The sequence below is a fragment of the Pipistrellus kuhlii genome, unplaced genomic scaffold (genome assembly GCF_014108245.1).
Source record: "Pipistrellus kuhlii isolate mPipKuh1 unplaced genomic scaffold, mPipKuh1.p scaffold_m20_p_2, whole genome shotgun sequence".
Lineage (NCBI taxonomy): Eukaryota > Metazoa > Chordata > Mammalia > Chiroptera > Vespertilionidae > Pipistrellus > Pipistrellus kuhlii.
The window spans coordinates 798,484-825,324 of NW_023425515.1; the positions used below are offsets into that span (position 1 = coordinate 798,484).

The 26,841-nt window shown below is 42.5% G+C and overlaps 1 protein-coding gene across 1 annotated transcript in view; it reads left to right on the top strand.

The window, feature by feature from the left end:
• The window catches only part of TTC3 (tetratricopeptide repeat domain 3), a 92,020-nt gene that overhangs the window by 57,023 nt on the left and 8,156 nt on the right, over positions 1 to 26,841 (top strand). The window contains exons 30-42 of the mRNA XM_045585228.1: positions 1,337 to 1,383; positions 2,543 to 2,599; positions 3,456 to 3,529; positions 7,674 to 7,835; positions 11,977 to 13,402; positions 14,216 to 14,281; positions 16,443 to 16,592; positions 18,898 to 19,037; positions 22,114 to 22,182; positions 23,429 to 23,525; positions 24,760 to 24,860; positions 25,735 to 25,825; positions 26,234 to 26,335. Of these exons, the coding sequence (XP_045441184.1) occupies positions 1,337 to 1,383; positions 2,543 to 2,599; positions 3,456 to 3,529; positions 7,674 to 7,835; positions 11,977 to 13,402; positions 14,216 to 14,281; positions 16,443 to 16,592; positions 18,898 to 19,037; positions 22,114 to 22,182; positions 23,429 to 23,525; positions 24,760 to 24,860; positions 25,735 to 25,825; positions 26,234 to 26,335 (2,582 nt within the window). The remainder of the gene's footprint in view (positions 1 to 1,336; positions 1,384 to 2,542; positions 2,600 to 3,455; positions 3,530 to 7,673; positions 7,836 to 11,976; positions 13,403 to 14,215; positions 14,282 to 16,442; positions 16,593 to 18,897; positions 19,038 to 22,113; positions 22,183 to 23,428; positions 23,526 to 24,759; positions 24,861 to 25,734; positions 25,826 to 26,233; positions 26,336 to 26,841) is intronic.

Sequence of the window (26,841 nt, forward strand, 5' to 3'; positions counted from 1 at the left end):
TGGAGCGTCTACCCCTGGGTGGTCAGTGCATGTCATAGCTACCAGTAAATAAGATGCTGTCCCGGGACTGAGCTTGCACAACCACAGGACAAGTAAAAAGGACACAGTTCCCACTGTGTGCATGTTCCTGATTCTGGTGTTCTGAACCTAAAATGCAGTCCACCGGGCTGCCACCCTTTCTCTGCTGAGTCAGAAGCCAGCAGCCAAATGACTGACCAACAGATTTCCAAGCCCATAGCTCTGCCTCTCACCTTTACCCTGACATTTTCAGTTTTGTCTCCTTTCATTAGAAGTACTAATATTCCTTTAAAGTGTAAAAAGTCCGCGGATCTTATAGATAAAGATAAGTTGGGAGCCCCAACCTGCCTCCTGAAGTCTGCGTGCATTTTCCCTGTTGGAATTCCTGTGTAGAAGCCAAGAGGTCCCTTGAGAGCAATGTGGCTGAACTCGTTTACGTCCCACTGACTGAATTTATCCAATCAGTAACATTGGTGTGTATCTGGTTTTTAAGAGGAAACCTGGATTGGTCTGGATTCTTCCTCTCCGTATTACTCCATTACTCTGCCCATCTGCCTTCTGAATCAACGCCACACCAGTTACTGTGCCCCAACCTGCCCTGTCCTTTCCTGCCTCCTGTCTTTGCTTATTCAGTTCCTCCAGCCTCATCCCACCCCGTTGAGTGTTCATTTCAAGCCCCTTCCTCCCCAAAGCCCTGATGATCCCCTGGACCTCTCCCCTCGAAGACTTCTTTATTCTGTCAGCTTCATTCCGTGTATTTATTGTGGGACTTAGCACACCGGGTGGCAGGCATCTGCCTGCCTGTCTTTTTTGTAGAAATAGGCGTGTGGGTGGCAGGGACTATTTTGTGCACCTCTATTCCCAACACCTGGCATAGAGTTTGGCCCCTAGAAGGCACTCAAATTACGCTGAAATGGATTGAAATTTTGTGGTTCTTTGTAGTTGGCTTCCCGTTTAGTTAGCCATTTCACCCTTGCCTCCTAAACTAGACTTGTGTCAAAGCCGAATGAGGCATAGAGCATAGTCTGTGTCAGTGTACCTGGGGTGGTTTTCTTTAAAGCTATAGTGCAGGGTGGGGAATGTCTGGCCCGCCAAGGCCCAAGTAATCATGTGATTAAGGCATTAGGGATTAGTTAATTGAATGTTTGAACAAATATAGCAGCTAATTTTTAAGTTGAAAATTTGGCATGGCCCATGAATGATGTTATAAATACCCAAATGGCCCTTGGCAGGAGAAGGGTTCCCCATCCCTGTTTTGGTGTATTACATGGCGATGTTAATGCTTCGCTTGCTCACAAAACTCTCTCTCCTCCTGCAGACAGCCGCTGCACGGTGCTGAGGAAGCAAGACAGCGGGGATCTGCCAGTAAGACATTTGGTCACTTTAAATGTTGTGTTCTGGTTTGTGTTGGCCAAAGGAAGGGGGAGGCCCCAGGCCAGTAGTTCCATCCTAGGTGGCACTCCAGAACCCAGTCAGGAGGACTTCTGGCAATGCCTAATATTTCATTAGGAAGCAAATCCCAATCTGCCCCTCAGAATCGGAGCAAGTCAGCAAACGCTGAGGCTTCCGTTACCAACCGCCTTAAAGTCCCACAGCTAAGAAATGTTAGTCTTAGAAATAGGAAAGCAGTTCTTGAATAATCTCCTGGCATAAAAACGAAAAGTTATCAGTAATTGTGAAAATTTTCATGTTTTGCTCTTTAAGAAAAATAAGGGGACATTGTTTGGAGTGCCTCCAAATTGAGTGTAAATTAGAATGCCAGAGTTGTCTTCCTCAGTAGGTTGTGGCAGTTTTCAAACAGAAAATTGCTTGTTTGCTTACTTTATAGTATCAAGTCATCTATACTTGGAAGTTTTGTCTTAATCCATTCTATCAGGTATTGCCTAGCTACTTATGCAAGCACAGCTAAGATACCTGACAGGTTAAAGCTTCTCCTAAATGCACTGTCAGTGCTCCCGTGTCTGGCCAGCTGCACATGTCTAGTTTGTCTAAGTAAAAGAAAAATCATTAAAATATTGTTAGCGTATAACTGGAATTACCTTAAAAGTCTGATATAGTAAACCTTACTAAAAATGAGTTCAGCCGAAACTGGTTTGGCTCAATGGATAGAGCGTTGGTCTGCGGACTGAAAGGTCCCAGGTTCGATTTCGGTCAAGGACATGTACATTGGTTGTGGGCACATCCCCAGTAGGGGATGTACAGGAGGCAGCTGAACGATGTTTCTCTCTCATCGATGTTTCTAACTCTCTATCCCTCTCCCTCTCTGCAAAAAAATCAATAAAACATTTTTTTTAAATGAGTTCAAAATGTTGGAACAATGTAATTTTAGTTATAACAGGCAACATTAAACTTTTTCTTAATTTCTGATATATTATAACAATAGGGCTAACACACCATAGTGTTATTTTTGTTAAACATTTTATATAATTCAACTTATGACCGATCTCAATGTCATGGTATAATATATGGTAGTTTCATAATGCTGTTATTTGAGTGTTCAGTGATTTTTCTCTCCATTTTTTAGTTTAATTCTCCCAAGATAAAAAACAAAGGCAAGAAAAAGAAGCCAAAAGATTTAAAGGTATGGAGTATTTTGTGAGTTAATTATGTAAAATAATTTAATATGTAAATTAGAATTAACCAGTTCTTGGGATATTTTGAAGTATTTTGTTGCAACAACTTTCTAGGCTTTAAAGATATTTTGGCAGTCTTCTACATTTTGAATAAATTCAAGGTTCATGTTGTATATTAGTAACCATTAAAAGAGACTTTTATTTTTATTGCCCTTTTTATTTTCTGAAAATTTTTGAGTAAAGACAATTGTCATAATGTGGAATTTTATCTGGGTAGTTATACAACAGGGTGACCAAGACAGCTTTGTGTGACCAATTATTGTGATTTTTATTGCTGTTTCTATTATCTCTGTGACCTTGGGCAAGTTATTTGACTTTCCTGTGCCCTAGTGTTAACCATTTGTATGAGGAGATGATACCCTTATAAATAATGAAAACTTTCAAAATAAAAGTGGTGAATCCTAACCACAAAGCAGAATCTCCCCTCCTTCCTCTCACACAAGGTTGAGCTCTAACCCATGAGGTCATGAGGGGCTCTTCATAACGCTCATGTATTTAAGGGTCATGTTGGGGGCAGGTGTGGAAATAGTGAACAAGTATTAGAGGAGGATGGAGCAGTTAATAAAACTAATGGGAATTTTGAACTCATTTTCAATTTTTTGGAGTGTGGTAAACTACCTAATGTTAATTTGGGCCTATTTATGGTAGTTGAAACTTTTATTATTAATATGTTTCTATTCAAAAGACAATTTAGGTAAGTCTCATATATTGTCAATCTGCATGCATATTTATGGAAGCATTCATCAGTGTTAACGATAATTTTAAGATAGAACATTATTTTCATTATTTTGTCTTTTAAAACAGCCTATGTTAGTTGGGTCTGGAACAACTTCAATAACACCTAATAATGAGAATATCACTTCAGGTGAAGACCATAAGTAAGTACAGTTTTTAAATTTTGCTTCATTTTAACTCAAGTGTTTTAACTTAAGCGGTGATAATTTAATATACTTTACATTTGTGCTTTCCCTAACTTCTCTGTCTAAAGATCTACATCTTGAACGACAACCTTATGTGATCATCTTGATTGAATTTATAGCATGACTTGTCAATGATGAAAATTTATAAAAACTGCATTAAAATCACAAAGTTGCCCTGGCTGCATGAATCCATTGGTTGGAGTGTTGTCTCATACACCAGAAGGTTGTGTGTTAGATTCCCAGCCATGGCACCTACTAAGGTTTCAGGTTTGATCTCTGGTCAGGGTGTGTACAAGAGGCAACTGAACAATGTTTTTCTCTCCCTTTCTTTCTAGTTAAAAAACATACCCTCAAGGGAGGACAATTATACCTAATAAAAGTAATATGCAAATTAACCATCACTCCACCAAACCACACCTACCAGCCAATCAGAGAGGGTATACAAATAAACCTAACCAAGATGGCTACAGAGCAGGAGGAAGGCTTGGGTTTCCCAGGCAACGAAAGAAGCCGAGCTTTCCGCCTGCCCTAGCCAGACTAAGCCTCATTCAAGGCTACAAAATGGCTGCTGGCCGCAGAGCAGGAGGCTTGGCTCTGCTCCAGGCTACAAAGTTTCAACTATAGAAGGTAAATTCCAGATACCAGGGCCTCCGCTTGGGTCACCAGGGGACGTGGCTGGCCTGCAAACCACCATAGGCCCCTCGCTCAGGCCACCTCATGCCCCAAGGGAATCCCCATCCTGATCCGGGACACCCTTCAGGGCAAACCAGCTGGTCCCCACCATGCACCAGGTCTCTATCCTATCTAATAAAAGAGTAATATGCAAATTGACCATCATTCCAACACACAATAGCTGCCCCCATGTGGTCAAAGATCCTCCCCTATGTGGACACAAGATGGTCACTACAAGATGGCCAGCAGGGGAGGGCAGTTGAGAGGGACCAGGCCTGCAAGGGAGGGCAGTTGGAAGTGATCAGCCCTACAGGGGAGGGCAGTTAGGAGTGACTAGGCTGGCAGAGGAGGGAAGTTGGGGGCAAACAGGCTGGCAGGGGAGCAGTTAGACATCAGTCAGGCTGGCAGGGGAGTGGTTAGGGGGAGATCAGGCTGGCAGGCAGAAGCGGTTAGGAGCAATCAGGAAGGCAGGCAGGTGAGCAGTTGGGAGCCAGCAGTCCTGGATTGTGAGAGGGATGTCTGACTGCCGGTTTATGCCCAGTCGCACTGGGATCAGGTCTAAACAAGCAATTGGACGTCCCTCAAGGGATCCCAGATTGGAGAGGGTGCAGGCTGGGCTGAGGGACACCCCTCCCCCTGCCCCACACACGAATTTCGTGCACCGGACCTCTAGTCTGTGTGTTTGTGTACATATAAATAAATAAAGAGCTAAAGTCCATAATGTCCAAAATGACCAAAGGCTCAACCGAACACTGTAATTCAGCGACCCACACTGACTGCTGAAGGAGCTGCGATCAGGCCCGGACAGAGGCCACAAGAGAAAAGCAGGGTCTGATCGCAGCCCCCATGGCAGTCAGTCCTGCAGTCAGTGAACATGGGGTCAATTAATATCTCCTTGAGAGGAGTTGAGAATGTAAAGTACAATGTAGAGCACTTACCTATGTTATTTCACATAAAACTCTTTTCAACTAAAACTATTTTCTTTTATTTAAAATGTATTTTTATTGTTGAAAGTATTACAGATGTCCCTTTGTTTTAGGTCATATTCCCCATATCCCCCCCCCCCCCCGTTGATGTCCTTCACCCCGCACCTGCCCTTTCCAGGCCTTCGCCAGACTGTGTTCATTAGCTATTCCTGTCTAATACATAAAAATCGATAAAGATTTAGAGAAAATAAAATAAAGGATATGCCTAATAAATATTGAACAGAAGACGTAAAGTTGCTGCATGAATACTGGATACAGGCTTGAAGCCAAAACACAGCTCATGATATAAAGTTAGTCATTGTAACATAACAAAAGGTTCCTCTCACTAAAGAGATAAGATGGTTCCCAATACTTACACACATAATAGAACAGTGTGGGGGTTCAGAATGAACATCATTAAGATGTGTCTCAGTGGTATGCAGATTTTTGAGCTAAGGGCAATTTTAGCTTCAGGCTCAAGTGAAAATTCTGCCCCTTCCTTTAACCACCTAAAAAATATTGAATTAGAGGCCTTGCCCATAATAAGACATTATCCTACATAATAAAAGGCTAATATGCAAATCGACCAAACAGCAGAAAGACCTGTCACTATGACATGCAATGACCACCAGGGGGTAGATGCTCAATGCAGATGTCCCCTGGTGGTACTTTGCTCCCACGGGGGAGCACCGCTGAGCCTCTCCTGCCTCCATGGCAGTGCTAAGGATGTCCATCTGATGGCTTAGGCCCACTCCCTATGGAAAGCAAGAGGGTGCAGTCTGGACTGAGGGAGCTGCCCCTCCAAGTGCACGAATTTCATGCACCAGGCCTCTAGTAAAAAATAGAATCACGAGGCTGATGATAGCACTTGATAAATGTGAGAACCCGCTATGTGCAAGATAATATAGGGCAGTCCTAGGAAATGTTCTTTAAAACGTTTATTGAAGATAATGTTCAATTGATAATTACTGGCATATTTGCTTAAATAGGAGAAATGGAGATGTTTTGGAAGTTATATATATGATGTAGTAGTTTAACCTTAAATGTTAGTAATTTTTAATAGCATCTGGTTGTTGAAGCTATGTTTTGAAGAAACCAATATAGACGTAAGTAGAAATAAAACTAATATGTAGCAATGACCATTTTATATCATATTTTTTCTGGACTAAAAAAAACAAAACAACAACAACAAAAGTTTTGGGTTTTTTCTACATTTCTTAAAGATTGTATAACAGTTGTTTTGCACAGTCATTTTCATGGATTCTTAAAATGGATAAATTGTTTTAAATTAAAATTGTAATAACCTATGCTTATATTACACGTATATATCAGGCAGTATTCTAAGAGCTATTCATATAGTACAACTCCTTCAATTCAGTCTTTCACCTAGGAGGTAACTATTATTCTGTTCATTTTATATGTAAGGCAACTAATGCACAGTGTTGCATGATGTGCCCAAAGACACAGCTTGTAAACAGCAGAACCAAATTTAAGCCCAGCAATCTGGTGTAGAGCCCACACGCAAACTGCATCTTTTTAGAGTGCTAAAATCATGCTCCCCCCTTTTTTTAATCTTTTTATTAAGTACGAGTCTCAATTTCACTTTAAATGAATAGCACTTATAAAAAAAACTTTTCATTTTTCTCTTCAAGTTGCAATCAATGCAACATTGAATCTTTTTACTTTTTAAACCCAGGAGTTTTAAAAAATTTGCTTGGTAGCAAGAATAAGTAGGGTAATCTAAAGTGCTTATTCAGTAGTCAGGTGCATCTATTTATTGACTGTAATTGTGGAAGGTAACTTCTCTGAATTAAATCCTTTGGTAGCGGATTTTTATTTTTTTTGCATCATAATACCACATAGCTGTGTAGCGCCAGCACAGCCAAGGGTTTCGGCGAGCCTGAGGGAGGGCTGGTGAAGGAAGAACAAAATGACGGACAAAGAGAATAAGCTGGGTCTAGGTGGATCTTTTGTGCCTGGCTGAGGCCACAGAACTGATCCAGACTGCAAAGCTGATGCTTTATTTATAGTCAGGGTAAACAAGGTAATTTACAATGTTCTTGTAAGTTTTACTTGTTTTGCAGCATTTTTTGCCCCTCCCACAGCCCATTAGTTACCCCGGAAAGATCTAGGGAGCAGTCACAAGATCAAGCTTAATTATGCTTAGAGGAATGTGTCCTCTAAGCTGGGACTTATTTGCAACTTTGCCAGCAGGTCAGTCTGAGGCTTAACCCTATAACCGCTCCCTACATATAACATGTTACTATCTTTATGTTTACTTTCATTTGTTAGTGAGACAAAAGTAGATTTATACTTGTGAGTACATGAAACAATTTATTCTTGTATTTATTAATTGCATTATTTTTCATACAAACAACTGTATACCTATTTTTGCCTAATCTTGTATTATTCTCGGTCACCTAAAGCTGGGTCAATTACTCACAGAAAATTTTTTTAATCAACAGGCGCAATTCAAATTCCACAGGCCCATTTGTAGTGCCTGACCACCTTCGGCAAGACGTAGAAGAATTCGAAGCTTTGTATGGACAGCACAGCAATGAATATGTTGTCCATAAGAAGAAGGTGTGGGACATTAACCCAAAGCAAAAAAGTTCAACTCTGTATGAGTGAGTAGAATGTTTCTGCAACTACTATTTTATATGGAGGCTGCCAGTTAAAGATGTTATTTAATTTGTATCCCAAATGATTATTTAATGAGTCATTTATTGGCTTGTAAACTCTCGGGAAGCAAAGTGTTTTTATAGCTTTTGTTCAGTATTCTACAAATAAAACTCAGGATTTTTAATAATTAAATTTAAAATTCTAAGGATTATTTTTTTAATCTTTATTGTTCTGAATATTATAGATGTTTCTCTTTTTCCCCACCATCGCTCTCCTCCACCCAGTTCTGACCCCACTGCAGGCCTTTTCCCCCACGCCCCCACTGAGCTCGTCCGTAGGTGTGAGCTCTTTGTCCAGTCTTTTCCCACACCCCCCACAACCCCTCCCCCTGAAAATTGTTAGTCTGCTCCCTTTCTACGCCCTGATTCTATTACACTCACCAGTCTGTTCTGTTTATCAGGTTTTTTATTCATTTGATTTTTAGGTTCACTTGTTGATAGATAATGTGTTTGTTGTCACTGTTCACAATTTTTTATCTTTACCTTTTTCTTCTTCTTCCTCTTCTTAGAGAATACCCTTCAGCATTTCATATAATACTGGTTTGGTTGATGAACTCTTTTAACTTTTTTTTGTCTGTGAAGCTCTTTATCTGACATTCAATTCTGAATGATAGCTTTGCTGGGTAGAGTAATCTTGGTTGTAGGTTCTTGCTATTCATCACTTTGAATATTTCTAGTCATTCCCTTCTGGCCTGCATAGTTTCTGTTGAGAAATCAGCTGACAGTCATATGGGTACTTGCTTATAGGTAACTGTTTTTCACTTGCTGCTGTTAAGATTCTCTTTTTGTCTTTTGCCCTTGACATTTTCATTATGATGTATCTTGGTGTGGTTGGTCCTCGTTGGATTCCTGTTGTTTGGGGTTCTTTGCGCTTCCTGGACTTGTAAGTCTATTTCTTTCACCAGGTAGGGGAAGTTTTCTATCATAATTTCTTCAAATAGGTTTTCAATATCTTGCCATCTCTCTTCTGGCACCCCCATAATTTGGATATTGGTATGCTTGAGTTTGTCTCAGAGGCTCCTTACACTACCTTCATATTTTGGGATTATTTTTTCTTTTTGCTTTTTTGGTTGGATGTATTTTGCTTCTTTGCATTTCATATCTTTGACTTGATTCTTGGGATTCTCTCGTCTGCTGTTGGATCTCTGTATATTATTCTTTATTTCATTCAGTGCATGCTTAATTCCTGATTGGTCCTTTTTCATATCCTTAAGGATCTCACTAAATTTCTCAGAGGTTTCTAGAAGATTCTTGAGTAACTTTATAATTGTGGTTTTTGAACTGTATATCCAGTATTTTGCTTTCCTCCATTTCTTTCATTTGTGATATGTTTCTTTTTCTCCACATTTTGGCTGCTTCCCTGTGTTTGTTTCTATGTACCCGGTAGCTGCTAAGTCTTCTTGAGTTGATAGAGTGGCCTTGTGTGGTAGGTGTCCTATAGGACCCAATGGCTCAGCCTCCTCAGTCACCTGAGGTGGACACTCTTGGTGCACCCCTTTGTGGGCTGTTTGCACAGTTTTGTTGTAGTTAGCTTTTGATTGCTGTTGGTATCACTGGGAGGAATTGTCCTCCAAGCCAATTGGCTGTGATGACCAGCTGTGTCTGCACTGGAAGATCTGTTACACAGGAGACACCCTTACAGGGCAGGACTTGCTTCAGTGGGGCTTTGGTGCTCACTGAGTCTATCCCTTGAGTGTGTCATTTATGAATGTGAAGGATTGTAATTCGGTATGGTTTTATTTTGACCATTGGGTACACTGGCTATTGGATCTCCAAGGAGGTACAAGGTCAGCCACTATCTGGGGCTGCCCAGCAGGAGCTACAGAGAGATCTGCAGATTCCTCCTCTTTGTATGGGGATTGGGGGTGCCCAGACAAAGCCCAGCTGTGAAGCAAGGCTGGCTGCTACTGCTGGCCTTGGACCTTCTTTTGGAAGCCCTGGGGCCCTCCTACCCAGCTGTAATTTGACAGGTTTTAAAAGAAAGAACAGGCCATTCATATGCAAAGCCAATGTACACAGCTTGGGTGGGATTGTAAATTGGGTGGGGCGGGGTCTCAGGAAATCACCAGGGCAAAATAAACAGCAATGGCAGCCAGTCAGCCCTGCACAAGTGAGGTCCCTGCATTTCCATGTCCCCCGCCCTATGCAGGAACAACGATCACTGGGAGCCCCTTTGAAAGCTGCCCTCGCATCCCTGCCCCATGTCAGACAGTCCAGTTTCTCCCCATATGTATCTCGGTCCCCCAGAGTCTCACCCAGAACTGAAGTTTAGAGCAAGCAGGAGCTTGTATCTCCCTCCCGGTTAAAAGAGCTGCACATCCAGGTGCCAACATTTTCCAAGCCTTTGCACCTCTTACCAGTCTCACTGCACTTTCTTCACCTCTCTTGTTATGCAATTTTCACTCAGCCACCTTTCCTGCTGTTCTGGGTGGTAGTTGTTCTGCATTTTAGTTGTAGTTTTGATGTGGTTATGAGAGGCAACAAGTGTTTACCTATGCTGCCATCTTGGTTCTCTCCTAATGATTATCTTGTCAGTTTGAGTTGCTAATGAAGATACTTTCTACTTCCAAAACTGTCCTGCTATGTCCTGATAGGACTAATAAAAGTTTCCAGCCATGCCCTAGTTGGTTTGGCTCAGTGGATAGAGCGTGGGCCTGCGGACTGAAAGGTTCCAGGTTCATTTCCAATCAAGGGCAGATGCCTGGGTTGAAGGCTTGATCCCCTGTAGAGGGGTGTGCAGAAGCCAGCCAATCAATGATTCTTTCTCACCATTGATGTTTCTATCTCTCCCTCTCCCTTCCTCTCTGAAATCAATAAAAATATATTTTATGCCATAACTGGTTTGGCTCAATGTATAGAGAGAGCGTCTGCCTGTGGACTTGGGTCCCAGGTTCGATTCTGGTCAAAGGTCTGTGCCTTGGTTGCAGGCACATCCCCAGTGCAGGGTGTGCAGTAGGCAACTGATGTTTCTCTCTTATTAATATTTCTGGCTCTCTGCCTCTCTCCTTCTTTTCTGTAAAAAAGTAATTATATATATAAAAGAAACATCGATGAGAGAGAAATATCAATCCGCTGCCTCCTGCACACCCCCCACTGGGGATGTGCCCTTGACCAGAATCAAACCTGAGACCCTTGAGTTTACTCTATCCACTTAGCCGAACTGGTCAGGGTTTATTTCCTTTTTTCACTTAACATTTTTGTTTTTATATTCTGTTTGTTTGTTTTTTTCCCTCAGATAAATTTTTTTTTCCTTTTTAAATAGATTGTATACTTATATAATTAAAAACGTATAAAGTAATTTTTAATCCCCTTTATTTTTTTTACTAAAAGTTATTTTTTGTGGGGTTTTTTTTTGTGTTTTTGTTTTTTTTAAATATATTTTATTGATTTTTTACAGAGAGGAAGGGAGAGAGATAGAGAGCCAGAAACGTTGATGAGAGAGAAACATCGACCAGGTGCCTCCTGCACACCCACAACCAATGTACATGCCCTTGACCGGAATCGAACCTGGGACCTTTCAGACTGCAGACCGATGCTCTCCACTGAGCCAAACTGGTTTCGGCTTTTTTTTCCTAAAAGTTTTAAAAATTATTTTCTGATGGAGAAACAAAATTTTACTTACAGTATTGTTGGTTATACAGTTAGCCTTTCTCAGATTTAATATGATTATAACATTGTTGGGGAAGAGTTGCGATCAGCTGGAAGTGAAATAGTATTTGCTTTGGGAGAATTTTTTGGGAAATATACACTGATTGGCCAGATTATTATGATCTCTGAACGCATAATTATCTGGCCACTTAGTATATATATTAGAGGCCCGGTGCATGAATTTGTGCATGTGTGGGATCCAGCCAGCCTGGCGGGGGGGGGGGGGGGGGGGGGACATGGGCAGTTGACGGGCCTGCCTGCTGGTCAAATTCCTGGTCGAGGGGACAATTTGCATATTAGACTTTCATCATATAGAATATACACTGAGTGGCCAGATTATTATGCATTCAGAGATTGTAATCTGGCCACTCAGTGTATATTTTTAATGAACATGTACAAATACTTATAACAACTTATATAAATGCAAATTTTTCCCCAGTTATTTCTCTCAGTTATTGGAAGAGCATGGTCCCTTGGATATGAGTAACAACATGTTCTCTGAAGAATATGAATTCTTCCCAGAAGAAACTCGTCAGATACTAGAAAAAGCCGGAGGTTTGAAATCTTTTCTCCTGGGATGTCCTCGTTTTGTTGTGATTGACAACTGTATTGCTTTGAAGAAAGTTGCATCACGACTCAAGAAAAAGAGAAAGAAGAAAAACATCAAGACAAAAGTGAGAGAAGTATCAAAAACAGGAGAGTGTTTACGAGGTAAACTGCCGCTGAATCCAACCGCTAGGGAATTTAAACCAGATGTGAAGTCCAAAGCAGTGTCCACTTTATCTTCAGCACCAGCTTCTGAAGATGTAAAGCCCCAGCTTGCATCTGCTGATGCTCCCAAACTAGCCTGTGAAGCCGAGAAGCCACAACCAGTGTCCGAGAATCCTCCCAGGCCAGTCTCAGAGGGCGAGAAGCCCAAAGAGGTCTCTGCCAGTCCTCCCAAAGCAGCCTCTGAGGATGCGAGCCGCCAGCAAGCAGCCTCTAAGGAGGCGAGCCAACAGCGAGCAGCCTCTAAGGAGGCGAGCCAACAGCGAGCAGCCTCTGAGAATGCGAGCTGCCAGAGAGCAGCGTCTCAGCATGCGAGCCGCCAGAGAGCAGTGTCTCAGCATGCGAGCCACCAGCGAGCAGCATCTCAGCATGCAAGCCGCCAGCGAGCAGCATCTCAGAATGCAAGCCACCAGCGAGCAGCCTCTACGGAGGTGAGCCACCAGCGAGCAGCATCTCAGAACATGAGCCGCCATCGAGCAGCCTCTCAGCATGCGAGCCGCCAGCGAGCAGCCTCTGAGGAAACGAGCCGCCCACGAGCAGCCACTCGGGAGGTGAGCCGCCTGCGAGCTTCCTCTGTTTCTCCCAGGCCAGCTCATGAGGACGTGAAAACAACCTATTGGACTCAGGCCCCAATGGTCACAGGGTACTGTACATACCTTCCCTTTGGGCCATTCCAGGTTGCCCCACCACCACCAGCATACATAAGCATGGTGCCAACGTTGCCCCAATACACTCTTTACACCCCGATGGCCACCATCTCAACTGAGTATCAGCTGCAAACCTCGGTGACAGTGGTGTCCTCTTACATAGCCAATGACAGGCCAGGTCAGAGTGCTGCTGTGTATTGTGAGGGGCGCCGTCGTCTGAATGCTGAGCGTGCCCCTGGCCAGCAGATTGCCTCAGAAACACAGATCCCTCCGAACTCTTTGGAGATGTCAGGACAGTCACAGTGCGGCACAGGTGGTGCTGCCCCAGCCCAGAGTGAGCCCAGCAGAAACCATGGTCACTGTGCAAATGCTGCCCACAAGCAGGAAGCAAACCCAGAAAGGACCGATGAAGCAACGGATATTCCACATACACAAGGGTTTGCCACACAGGTAAGACTTAAATAGAAAGAGGTTGTCTTAGTACTGAAGTTAAACTTTTTTCCATTTTCCATTGCCAATATATGTACACTAAAATGATTGAACATATATAGTTACTAATGCTTTCACCTGAAAATGTCTTGAAAATATGAGCCCTTTGTAGGACATAATGGGTAATCCTGTAAAGAAGGAATTTTGGGGCCTAGTAAATAATACCCTTGTTTTCTCCCCCAGTTTTACACCAGTTGAGAAATAAACTAGAGGAATCAGTAGATGGAACCAAACATCACTTTAGTAATGTTAAGGCACAGTAGGAAGATGGGGTTCTCTCTATGAAGTGGAGCCCCTACAGCAGTGCTGGCCTGGAGGCCTCCCGTCGTGCCTGCCCCGTAACACTGGATAGAGAAGGAGGGACAGTGTGCTCTCTGCACACACAGCTTCCAAGAGGGAGGGAAAGAGAGTCCAGGTTACACGTGCCCAGTTTCTCCTACCAAAACGGGAGAGGAGGGAGTTAAGCAACCAGATGGAGAGAAAGAGGAGGGAGGTGCATAAAAGTTCCTTCCTAACAAGCATAAATTTAGATTCTTCTGTAGTTAGCTTTACTGGGCATGGATTTATTAAACCCTGATTGGATTATCTCCTACTCACCAAGTTTTTTATTTTCTAGAAATTTGAACAAATAAGAGTAATGAGTCAAAACCATTAAAAAAAAAAAAAAACCCTACAAAAAATTGTGAGCATGTTTTTAAATGGTATTACCTAACGGACCTATTTTACTAGAGCAGTTGACATAGATTGAAATTGAGTGTTTGTTTTGCCCCAAAGGTGTCTGGGAGTGTAGCACATCAAGAAGTCAACACTGAGCCATATGATCCTTTGGAGGCACAACAGGTGAGTCAGAATTGCATTACATTGTGTAAAGGTTCGAATGACTGACAAGAACTATTTTGGAGCCATCTACTAGTAATTCATATGAAGTGTTATTATGGAATAAGCTTTATGGAATAAGTCCTGTTTTGTTTTTATTGTTGGAATTGGGTAAGGAAAAGCAGAGGAAAAGGTAAGATTTTTTCTAGTTTATTTATTTTATAGTATAATGGCTTTACTGTTTAACTGCTATAATGAGCCTGTATTAATTGATAAATAGTGCTTATTCACATGAATGATATAGGTAATATTATAAACTAGAGGTCCAGTGCACGAAATTCATGCAGCCAGGGAGTAGGGGGGATTGTTTCTCAGCCCGGCCTGCACCCTCTCCAATCTGGGACCCCTTGAATGATGTCCTACTGCCAGTTTACAGGGATTGGGCCTAAACCGGCAGTTGGACATCCCTCTCACAATCCAGGACTTTTGGCTCCCAACTGCTTGCCTGCCTGCCTTCCTAATTGCCCCTAACTGCTTCTGCCTGCCAACCTGATCACCTTTAACCACTCCCATGCCAGCCTGATTGATATCTTACTGCTCCCCTGCCAGCCCATTTGCTCCCAACTGCCCTCCCCTACTTGCCTGATCACTCACAACTGCCCTCCCTTGCAAGCCTAGTCCCTCCCAACCGCCCACCCTGCTGGCCATCTTGTGGTGGCCATCTTGTGTCCACATAGGGGCAGGATCTTTGACCACATGGGTGCAGCCATATTGTGTGTTGGAGTGATGGTCAATCTGCATATTACTCTTTTATTAGATAGGATAGAGGCCTGGTGCACGGGTGGGGGCCAGCTGGCTTGCCCTGAAGGGTGTCCCGGATCAGGGTGGGGGTTCCCTTGGGTCATTGGGGTGGCCTGAGCGAGAGGCCTGTGGTGGTTTGCAGACCAGCCCTGCCCTCCAGCAACCCAAGTGGAGGCCTTGGTATCTGGGATATATTTACTTTCTACAATTGAAACTGTGTAGCCTGGAGCGAGTCAAGCCTCTTGCTGGTTCAGTGGTGGCAGCCGTTTCTGTTTGGATTTGTTTACCTTCTATAATTGAAACTTTGTAGCCTTGAGTGGAGGCTGAGGCCACCAAGGGCAGGCGGAAAGCTTGTCTTCCTCCATTGCCAGTGAAACACCTCCCTCCTGCTCTCTGTGGCTGTAGCCATCTTGGTTGGATTTATTTGCATACTTGTTCTGATAGGCTTATGGGCATGGTTTGTGGAGTGGAGTGGAGTGATAGATAATTTGCATATTACTCTTTTATTAGATAGGATACCTTTGCTTTCTAAAGAATGATTGAATTAAAAAATATATTAATATAATTTACCGTGTTAATACACCTTAAGATAAAAGTTATTTGATTGACTCCATAGTTGCTGAAAAAAGGTACTGGATTCTTTCCACTATGGCTTCTGGTTTTTGTTTGTTTTAAAGCTGATTTAAGACAGTTAAATAACTGAAAACAATTCATTAATAACATTTTAACTTTAAAAAATCATCAACTATCCATTTAAAAGACTTTAAAGTAGGGCCAAAGTAAAAAAAAGTTCTGTTCATATCTAAAATATGTATAATATACACATCTTTTAAACATAAATAGTTCTTGATGTTGTTAGAGAATGACATTAACATCAAACTGTTGATTCAATACTAAACCCTTTTAAGACAAATATTCAGACATAGTTATAGTACAGATCGAAAGTTTCATTATAAATTTCAGTAATATGAATAACTTTATTTTAAAAGTGCTGGCTTTGTTTAACAGTATTCAGGGGGTTTTAATTATTGAATCATTGTGGCATTTCTTTCCCTTGAAAATTTTCACCTGCCTTTTACACTCCTTTATTTTAAGAGGCAGTTCTGAACAAGTTCAGAAATAGGCACTTTTTTGCCGAAACCAGTTTGGCTCAGTGGATAGAGCGTCGGCCTGCAGACTGAAAGGTCCCGGGTTCGATTCCGGTCAAGGGCATGTACATTGGTTGCAGGTGCATCCCCAGTGGGGGGTGTGCGGGAGACAGCTGCTCGATGTTTCTAGCTTTCTATCCCTCTCTCCTCCTCTCTGTAAAAGTCAATAAAATAAAAATAAAAACAAATAGGCACTTTTCGCTATTTTAATAGAAAACTTTGTAATTTACTTTTAGGAGGATATTTCACAGATTGAAAAGGAGTCCCACGTTTTACAAGAGCAGCTTAAGGAAGCCCGTGAAAATTACGAGAAGAGAAAACTCCAAGGCTCAGAAGAGACCAGGGACCTGGAAGAAAAGTTGAAAAGGAACTTGGAAGAAAACAAGGTAATACTATCTGGAACCTCTCTTTAAAAGCATGTGGCATCATTAGGAAAATGTGTCTGTGCAGCTCATGAGCTGAGCGTTTGCATGTTTAGGACCTCTGCAAGTTACCATAGAAGAAAGGGGCCATAAATCTGGGTTTTCATTTACCTACATTTCAGTCCGCTTGATTAACCAAAACTATTTCTGGTGACTAAGTTCCAAGTTAGCCTTGTTTATATTGAGAGGCAGTGGAGCATTAGTGGTTAGGAGTGTGAGGCCTGGAGTCAGACTGGCTGGGGTCAGATCAGGCTTGGCCCTCTCCCAGTTCTGATTTGGAGCAAGTTACTTAACTTCTCGGTGCTTTAGTTCCTTACCTAGAAAATTTGGGGTTAGATTAATACTTGTAAAGTACTTAAAACTGATGCATAGGAAGGGCTCTGTGAATGTTGGCTGCTGCTATTCGTACTATTATTATCGTCATTTATTCCTAAGGAAGGATGAGAATAACACGTAGAACCTATGCACACCAGAACTGCAGAGCCACCCTAGGGTGTCTTTTCTGAATCGACTGATTCTGAATTATGTTGGCTAAGAGTATCAGTTATATGTAACTGCTATTGGAGTAATACTAATTAGTGGCAAAGTCATTGAATTGGGGGAACGTGGAATTACAGATGCGAGGAAATGGTGGTGCAGTCTTCCATACAGAGGTAACGGTGATAGTCCATTTAAGAAAGGAAGAGTCTGTCACAGAAGTCGGGATCAGTAGCTGGGGCAATGTATTAAACAGAAGAAAATTAGCTCCCTGGGACCTTAATCAAGGAACTCATTTATTTTTTATTTTATCTTATTTTTTTTCCATATAGATTAGTTTTTTTAGGAACTCATTTGTTGAGGCTGGCCAGTGTGGCTTGGTGGAAAGTACCTCAAATACTTACTTTGGAATAAAGTTGAGGTTTTAAAAAAGAGATATAGAAACCAAATTTTCTCTAATTGAGGAAAAAATCAACAGAAAGTGATGATAATTCTCTCTCTAAACTGGTACATGTAGAGGATGCAGTTACATCCTCTGGGATGTTCCTGCTTTTATCCTGATATTTACAGGAAAAGTATTCAGATCGTTGTCCTTGGTGGAGTCAGAGACAAGTGCGTGAGGGCGCCCGATTAGCATTGTGAGGCCCATGTCATTGGAAGGTGGTCGGCACAAACAGCTCACGCGCTCACGCTGTGTATGCTGTGGTTAAGCTATCAGAGCGTGTGCTTCTAATACTTAGTGCATTTTGTTACCTGACTCCAAGTTGGCTCTCATGCTCCAGTATAACCTTTGGTCTCACATCATCTCCCAGCCAAAGGGTTGGTTCAGAGGTGAAATCATTGGCTTAGAATAGAAGCACAGGTGGGTAAGAAACAAGGTTGGCGTGGCTACCAGCAGCAAGACATGCGAATTTCCTTTGCTCATAGTTGTAGGAGTGATCCAAGTAGAATCAGGATTTTGTAAATGGAGTGGGTCACCTTAATCATTGTAATGACTCAGCAAATCCAGGGTCAGCAAGGTTGCAGCAAGGGAAATGCGAGGAGAGCATCTCCTGCTGAGTGGAGGGCATTGGACTGTCACTGAGCCTCTGCTGCCCAGGAACAGTTGGCTGTGCACCTGCAGGCCGCTGGGCCCAGCCCCACCACTGCACTCGGACTGGGCAGTCTGCCTCCCTGAGCCATTGAAAACCAAATGCTGGCAGGGTCAGGAGGCTGCTGGTGACAGACACGAATCTTTTCACAGCTGTCTCAGAGGAAATACTCCGATTTCCTCCTTATCTTCCTGCACCACAGGTCTCTGCTTCCAGAACCAGCTAAGACTCTGTAGTCGAACAGAATCCCATGGTCTAGGAACTTGCCCCCTTATACTTGAGACCTTGTAACCAGTTTGACACTGAAGCCATTTCTCCCTGCCCTGCCTTCCGTACGTCCTCTTGCTTTTGTGCAGATGTGCCGTGGCCGTACTCTTCTGCGGGAGTCGTGCTCCGAGCGGCGGGCTCATGTGGGAGTCCGAGAGCAGATAGCACTGGTTCTGAGAAGCCCTTTCTGAGCACCATGGTCTGTTCTCGGTGTTACCTGACAGTCTCGCCCCTGTCTGGTGCCCTGAGGGCAGAGGAGGGCTGCGGGGGCTGAGGCCACATACTGGGTCACGTGGTAGCCCTGGCTCAGCCCAGAGCACAGCCAGCTGTGATGGTCCTGCTGAACCCGAGTCAGCCCTGGGGCATTGCCAGCACAGTTCTGATCTCTCAGGCTCCTTTGTTTGGTGAAGTAAATCTTTCTAAAATCGTTTTAGATCTCAAAGACAGAATTAGATTGGTTCCTCGAAGATTTGCAAAAGGAAATTAAAAAATGGCAACAGGAGAAAAAACAAATACAAGAGAGACTAACAGCACTAAAGAAGGAAATGAAAAGGGTTTCAGATGCCACTGAAACGTAAGTTAGGCTCAGTGCAATGATTTCTGTTGTTTGTTTATTGGGGAGGGAGTTGTTGATACTGTAACATTTTGATATTCCCTTTCAAACTAAATCAAGTGAAGTGAAAATTGTAAATACTGTTTCCTCTAATTTTAAAAACATCTGTTGTTGAAATATGTCACCTGAAACGTTTTCTAAACCTGCCATGTTTGCAGATAAAGTGAGACTGAATTAAAGAGAGGCATCCTTCTAGTCTGAGCATTCCCTCTGCTGTGGCCATGACCTTTGACACACACACACATTGCATCTGAAATAAGCGGACTAGTCTAGATCTTAAGCTTCTTTTCAGCACTAAGATTCTGTGGTGATTATTTTATTTATGATTACTTTCACCCTGAATCCTGAAAGCATTAAGTTCCGTCCTGCAGTGTGAGGATTTGGAAATACATACAGGCCTTACACTTATCTGCTGGGCCAAACTGGTGCTAAGATTCTCCATGACTGATTCTTCCCTCACTTCCTTAAACAGTGATATGTCCTACGATTCACTTAGCTTGTTACCTCCTGTGTAACAAAACACCCAAAACTCTGTGGCCTAAATTAGCAGCTACTTCAGCTGATGTGAACCCACATCGCTGGGATGGGCTCCACCGGGATGCTGGTGTCTGGTTCTCTCCCTCTCCCTGCGGCCTCCCTGTGACTTCTATCTACACACTCTCTCCATCTGGTCTCCAGCGTGGCAGCCAGGCTCCTGTGTGGCCCTGGGAGCTTCCAAGAGTGCAGAAGCAGGAGCTGCCAGGCCCTGCAGGTCCGCGCCAGAGCTGTCAGGCTTCCTTCCACCACATTCTCCAGTTTCAGGGGGGCCTCGTCCGGAGCCAAGAGCTGCCCAGTGGGGGCCGGTCACCAGGGGCCACACCACCACACTCATCTTTCAGGGCATTTATGCATTTTCCATTTGCCGTGCCATGTTGTCAGATGGCTTTCATTATGTCTTGCTAGTCACATCTGGGCAGTTTCTAGGCAGCCCTTAAAAGAATGGTGAAACATAAAACACTGCCTCTGTCACGTCCAAGTAGCTCCAGGGAACACGTTTGCAGAAGAGATAATGTTTGTACAGCTCTTTTCCTCTTCATATTTGAGCAGGTCTAGTCTTAATCATTGTTATCCAGAAATTGAGAAATATTTATGTTGAACATGCTCAATTTAGACAGTCTATCTAATTAAACAAAAATAAATGAATCTGTTGATAGGAAAATATTTTTTCTCTGCTAGCATAAAAATTAACCATTTCTGCTGGGGAATAAACTTTTTACTGGTCCCCCCTCAATACCCCTCATACACACACTTAATTAATATATGTATTTCTTTGCCTCTTTTGGTCATTGTTTAAAGATACAGATAGGCTTTAAAGATAGGCTTCTTGTGCTTTTTACACTTTCCAAGTAAATACTTTATATTTAGTTTTTAAAGCAAAATCTTAAAACTATTAGATCTCCTAAAGAAGCTCAAAGGATATGAACAACGATGTGATTTTTCTACACTTTAGATCACACTTAGTATTAAAAGTGGCTGGGGCATAGGGAGCTCCTGCCTGGTGCAATGGGACAGACCAGTGGCATCTATGGAAATGACGCATGTTCCATGAAAGAACAAGTCACAATGGAGTGCTTAGAGGAAGGTGTCCGCACAAGAGGGAATGGCATCGGAGCTGGTTCTTAGTGGAAACGCGGGGTGTTCCGCCAGTAGAGATGACCGAGAAGGTGTGTCGGGAGCATGAAGAGGGAGACTCCTTTCCTCCGGGCGTTGCTTAGGAGTCACATTGGCACTTTGTTTGGAAGGGTTGTCAGTACACACATGAGGGTGTGTGCATGTGTGTTAGACTTTAAGTTTTATTTTTTAAAATAATATGTGTATTATTGATTTCAGAGAGGAAGTGAGAGGAATAGGGAGATAGAAACATCAATGATGGGAGAGAATCATTGATCTGCTGCCTCTTGTACTCCCTCTACTGAGAATCAAGTCCACATTCCAGGCATATGCCCGTGACTGGAATTAAACCTGGGACCCTTCAGTTCAGACACTGATGTTCTATTCACTGAGCCAAACCAGCTAGGGCTTAAGTTCTATTTTAAAGAGCAGAGGCTGGCCCTGGTCAAGTAGTTCAGTTGGTTGGAGCGATGTCCCATACACCAAAAGGTAACTAGTTTGATTCCCAGTCAATGCACATACTTAAGTTACGGGTTCAATTCCCAGTCAGGGCACTACGGAAAACAACTAACCAGTATTTCTCTCTCTCTCTCTCTCTCTTCCCCCTCCACCACCCCTCTCTCTCTCCGTCTCTCCTCCTCTTCCTCCCTCTCGCCCCCCCCCCCCGACCCATCCCCTTCCTGTCTTTCTCTTTGTGACTCAATAAAAACAGCCACCGAAAAATGTAAAAAAACAACAACAAACAGCCCAGTTGGTGTGGCTCGGTGATTGAACATTGATCAATGAACCAAGTGGTCACAGTCCAATTCCTGATTAGGGAACATGCCCAGGTTGCAGGCTTGATCCCCAGTGTGGGGTGTGCAGGAGGCAGCCTATCAATGATTGTCATCATTGATGTTTCTATCCCTATCTTCCTTTTCCTTCCTCTCTGAAATAAATAAAAGTATATATTTTAAATAAGTAATAAAAGTAAGAATCAATTTTTAAAAATCCTAAAAAAAAAAAAAAAAAGAAGAAGAAGAAGAGAGGCCATTTGCATTTTGAATGAGAACCAGTGGTCAGACTGTACTCCTGTCTTAAACGTCCCAGAGGTGCTCCTTGAAGTGGACTGAGATAGAAAGACATATGCGACAGGCATATGACTTAGTGATCAAATAAAATGGCTGAAATCCATGATCTGCCCTCCAAGTATACAAGGAAAGCTTCCAAAAAGGAAAATGACCCAAATTCTTTGCTTGTTTTGAAGATACTAGAAATGAAACAAAGTGTAAAAACTTATAAGGAATTCAAGAATTTTTGCATGGCTGTGTTTGAATTTAAATCAGGTTTGTAAAAAAAAAAAAAATCTTGAAAAAGGAATCAAAATTTGGTGATTATGCTTTCATAGGTACACCCAGAAAAATGATGGACAGGAAAAGGAACACGAATTCCTTCTGGATCAGTCTTCTGAAACCAGGCAAATTAAGTTTAAATTTATTTGTATGTCTTATTATACTTTTAATAGCAGAGGCCAAGCACACTGGACATCTAAACATATTGTTGCTTGTCTGTCCTTTAAATGATTGTTTCTGTTTTTATTTTCTATTTTATTTAATATTTAAATAAATTTATTTTTTTAAAGAAATACATTTTATTTAACACAACAATCCAAAATATTATTTTAACATGTAATCAATACAAAATTTGTTATTAAGGTATTTTACATTCTTTTTTTTTTTTTTCCCATACTAAGTCCTTGAAATTCAGCTTGTGTTTTGCATGGAGCATACCACCCCGTTTGGACTGGCCACATTTCAAGTGCTCAGAGCCCTCTGTGGCTAGAGGCTCCCCTTTCGGACAGTGCAGCTCTAGACGATAACCCTTTCAGAAACTTCATTTCTCAAATCAGCACCTGCCAGCTGCCAAATAAATTTATTCTTTAAGTATTTTTTATGTTATGTTATGTTACTAACATATTATTTCACACTGTCAGTTAAGAAATCTGAATTTATAGTTGATCATTACACCTCTTTTCCCTTGAGTTAACTGGAAACTGTATTTTAAAAACTTTTCTTCTGTGTTACTTGAAATACCAGTCTCAACTACGTTATGGTAGTTTGTTGCTCTGATTATAGGTTCATTGAAGGATTTTCAGTATGAACCTATAAAAAGTTTCCTTTTAATCTTTATTAAATGGAAATAACATTTTCACATATTGGTTACCAGTCTATTCAGTAGTAAGCAGTTATATTTTGCTTTTTTCATATATTATTTCATATACAAATTTCCATTCACATTATGGTCCATGCCTGCCTTATTTTAGCTGTTACAAATATATTGCCATGAACAATTTTCTATAGATCATTTTTGCCTTTGGTTATTTAATAATTTGTGTCAACATAGAAATTCTGACTCAAAGGATGACGGATATCCTATAAAGTTTATTAATATAACTGCTTATAACGCCAGGTGTGCTCATAAAAATGGTAAACCAGTTTCCCACCAGTTCCTCACTTTCAATTTCATATCTTCCTCTGATCATTTGTCAAGTGCAAAGAGCATGTGTGAGTCTGTATTACGTAGTAAAATACTAGGCAAAAAGTTACTCTGAAAGATGTATGTCTTTTCGTGGCATCATCTCAGAGTTACCCTAGCTTTAGCCTTTGTGATCTCAGCGGTAAGATTTTTTTTTTCAAAAGGTGTTTCTCCTTTACTGTTTGTAGTAATACTTTTACAAATGAGAAAACGAAAATAGAAGAGCAAATAAGGAGAGGGAAGGAGCAATATGAAGAGATTCTTCAAAGAGCTGTGGCTGCAGAGGTGAGCCAGGCGTGGGCGGCGGAGGGTAGGGGCAGGAGAGGGGTCCTGGCATACAGGCGGCAGGCCTGGTCTGCTCTGTGCTGACAGCAGCTGCAGCACAACAGCCTTGCCGGGAGCAGAGGCCGGTGTCCTGTCTCTGGAGCAGCCGCTCTCCTCGCCTGCAGCTTCTTCATTGCTGGCCCTGACGCTATAAGTGTCACTCAGCTGTGCTCAGTGTGCACCAGATTCTGTAACCTGCTTTCCTTACTTAACATGATAGCTCAGCCATTCTATATGCTCTCCACTTTGTATGGCTTCGTTATACTAGTCAAGAGTCGGCCATAAGCACGTTCGCCAATACTAGAAAAGGAATTTGAAAATCATCCATTTACAAGAATATCCTTGCCCTCGCCCTCCCCCCAGAAAGATAGATACCAGGGTAAGGATATTGTTTGAGAAAGTAGTGAGGCAAAAAATAAAAGTGATGACTCCTGGCTGCACTTCATTTAGTTCTGAAACTAATTAAGAAGTTAATGTTGTTTATGAGTATGTGTGTCTGTAATTATCCTGGGAAAATAAAAAAAAGGCTTAGCTTGTGCAATCTGCAAACATGAGTCTTTCAGTTAAATATCGACTGTAGCTGCTGCTAAGGAAAAGAGGGAAGGAAAAGCCGAGCACCTGCGGTCTGCCGCGCCCGCGCGACTGCCCACTTCCCCAGCTGTCCGTTCTCACCACCACCTGGCAAGCCTTTTTGCCAGTGGGTCCTGGCAAAGTGCTGACACCAGAGCTGAAGCAGGCAGTTGTACGCTTCCTGCAGTGACCCACAGAAACCACTGGCTGGCTTGTGGGGAAGCCAAGAGTCCACTGCTTTGAAAGCATGCACCAGGGCTTCCGACGCCTGTGAGGTTGAGCACGGCATCTCTGCGGCCCGAGTCGGACAGGGGGCAGTGGTGGGTGCTCGCCCGGAGCAGACAGACACAGGGAACGCCCACCAGGGCATGCTCACAGGCAGCCTGGCTCTGTGCTGTAGCAGTAAGCCACGTGGGTGTGTCGTCTCTGAGAAAAGTGGCATTTAAGGTATATTATTTTACTGACATTTTGTTATTCTAGTTTCAGATCCAAAAGCTTTATTTCATAGTCACCTGAGTGACATTACAACATAAACAAGTTCTGGCTTAGCATGTTTAAGTTTTAACAAGTTCAAATAGTTATTTTCAGTTTTAAAATACTTAAACGTTCTCTCATCTCATGGTAGATATCTGTGCTTGAAAACCAGAAAGAGATGGAAGTGTATAAGTTACAGATCGTGGAATCACAAGCTGAAGGGTATCTGAAGACCCTGAGCCAATTGCAAAGGTACTGTAGACATATGGGTATATTTCCCAGCCTGTCATTTAGCAAATGAAAGCTACAGGTGAGGAAAAAAATCTTACATTAGGCAGAACCATTTTATTTATTTACTTATCTTAATACTAGAGGCCCAGTGCACAAATTTGTGCACCAGTGGGGTCCCTTGGCCTGGCCTGCGGGATCGGGCCAAAACCAGCTCTCCAACATCCTCTGAAGTGTCTGGGATTGCATGAGTGCGCAAGCCAGGCTGAGGGACCTCACAGATGCACCATTGGGGCTGGGAAAGGACGCAGGAAGTTGGCCAGCCAGGGAAACACCGCAGGAGGGCTCCAGGGCAAGTCTGGCCTACCTCATTCAGTCCTGATTGGCTGGACCCCAGCAGCAAGCTAACCTACCAATCGGAGCATCTGCCCCCAGGTAGTCAGTACACCAGGTAGTCAGTGCACATTATAGCGAGCAGTTAAGCATCATTAGCATATTACACTTTGATTGGTTGAACAGACACCTGGATACTTAGCATATTAGGCTTTTATTATATAGCACATTTTTTATCAATTTCAGAGAAGAAGGGAGAGAGAGAAACATCAGTGATGAGAGAAAATCACTGATTGGCTGCTTCCTGCACACCTCCAGGGGATTGAGCCTGAAACCCATGCATATGCCCTGGCTGGGAATCTAACCTTGACCTCCTGGTTCATGGATCAGTGATCAACTACCAAGCCACACCAGTCAGGCAAAAATATAGTCATTTTTTGGGGTGTGATCATATGAAATATATCTTTCATGTTTAAATGTTTATTTTCATTTGTACTTTAGTGCTTTCCATTTTTAAAAATATTAAAGTGGACATTAACAGTTTCATGTTTTTCTCCTTTTTCAGTGATCCTGCAGCATATCCTGAACTAGAGTCTGACATGGATTCATGGGAATCATTTCTTTCTGATGTTAGAGAAGAAATTGAGAAAACAGAGGTAAGTTGTAAAACATTTTATAATTCTGTCAAAATCTGTATGATGGTTATAATTCCCAAGTGGCTAGAGTCAGATGGAAACCATTCCTTTTTTGAGCTGTTCTATTTTTTGTTGAAATTTTAAGAAGACTTTTTCATGAAAATAATGATATTTCTTAACTGTCCAGCTCCGCCCTGGATGCTGAGTGAGAGCAGCATGTTGATGAGGCTGGAGAGTGTCTGTCAGTGAGGTCTTACTCGGCACTTCTGTCCTTCAGGAAACAGTTGTCGTAATACCCTCATTTCATTCATGTTTCTTGGAAGATCGTTGGCCATGTTTAATGTATTGTAAGGAAAAGAGCATGCATTGACGATTGTGGTTTTCCCTTGGAATTTGTTAGGAAACTTGACCCTTTTCTCCTACCTACAGTCTCAGTTTGAAGAACAAATTAAGGCCATTAAAGCTGGCTCTCGGCTCAGTGAGCTTTCTCCAGTGCAGATATCCGAGCATCCGTTTCCCGCATGGGGCGCAGTAAGTCTGTCCTCTTCTGTTTGAAGGGAAGAAAACAAAGCATAATAAGCCAGTATCTTTCTTAACTGGCAAAGCAGTTGGCTGCTGCTGTTGGCTGAGAGTGGGGGTGGGATGGATGAATAGTTGCCCTCATGTTTTCATTAATGGTGCGGTGGTTAACCTTTGGCGTTACAGTAAACATTCTTATATAAATAGAAGACTTCCTCTCCACATCCGGGTCTGAGGAGGGACCTGAGGTGGTGAACACACTGCTGCTACACCTCCCCTCCCTTTTCCAGATGTTGAGGTGTGTGTGTGTGTGTGTGTGTGTGTCCTTGCACTTAAACAAGTATTCCAGGTGTAGCAGGTGCCTGTGATTCAGGTGTAATTTATGAGGCAAGAGACCACAATCTGAAAGTTAAGATTTGTTTTCTTGAGAAATACAGATGGAAACTGCCATCTGGGAGACACATGGGCTTTGTGGTCTGGCATCTCACATTGTGCTTCTGGTTTGAGTGAGGAATGTG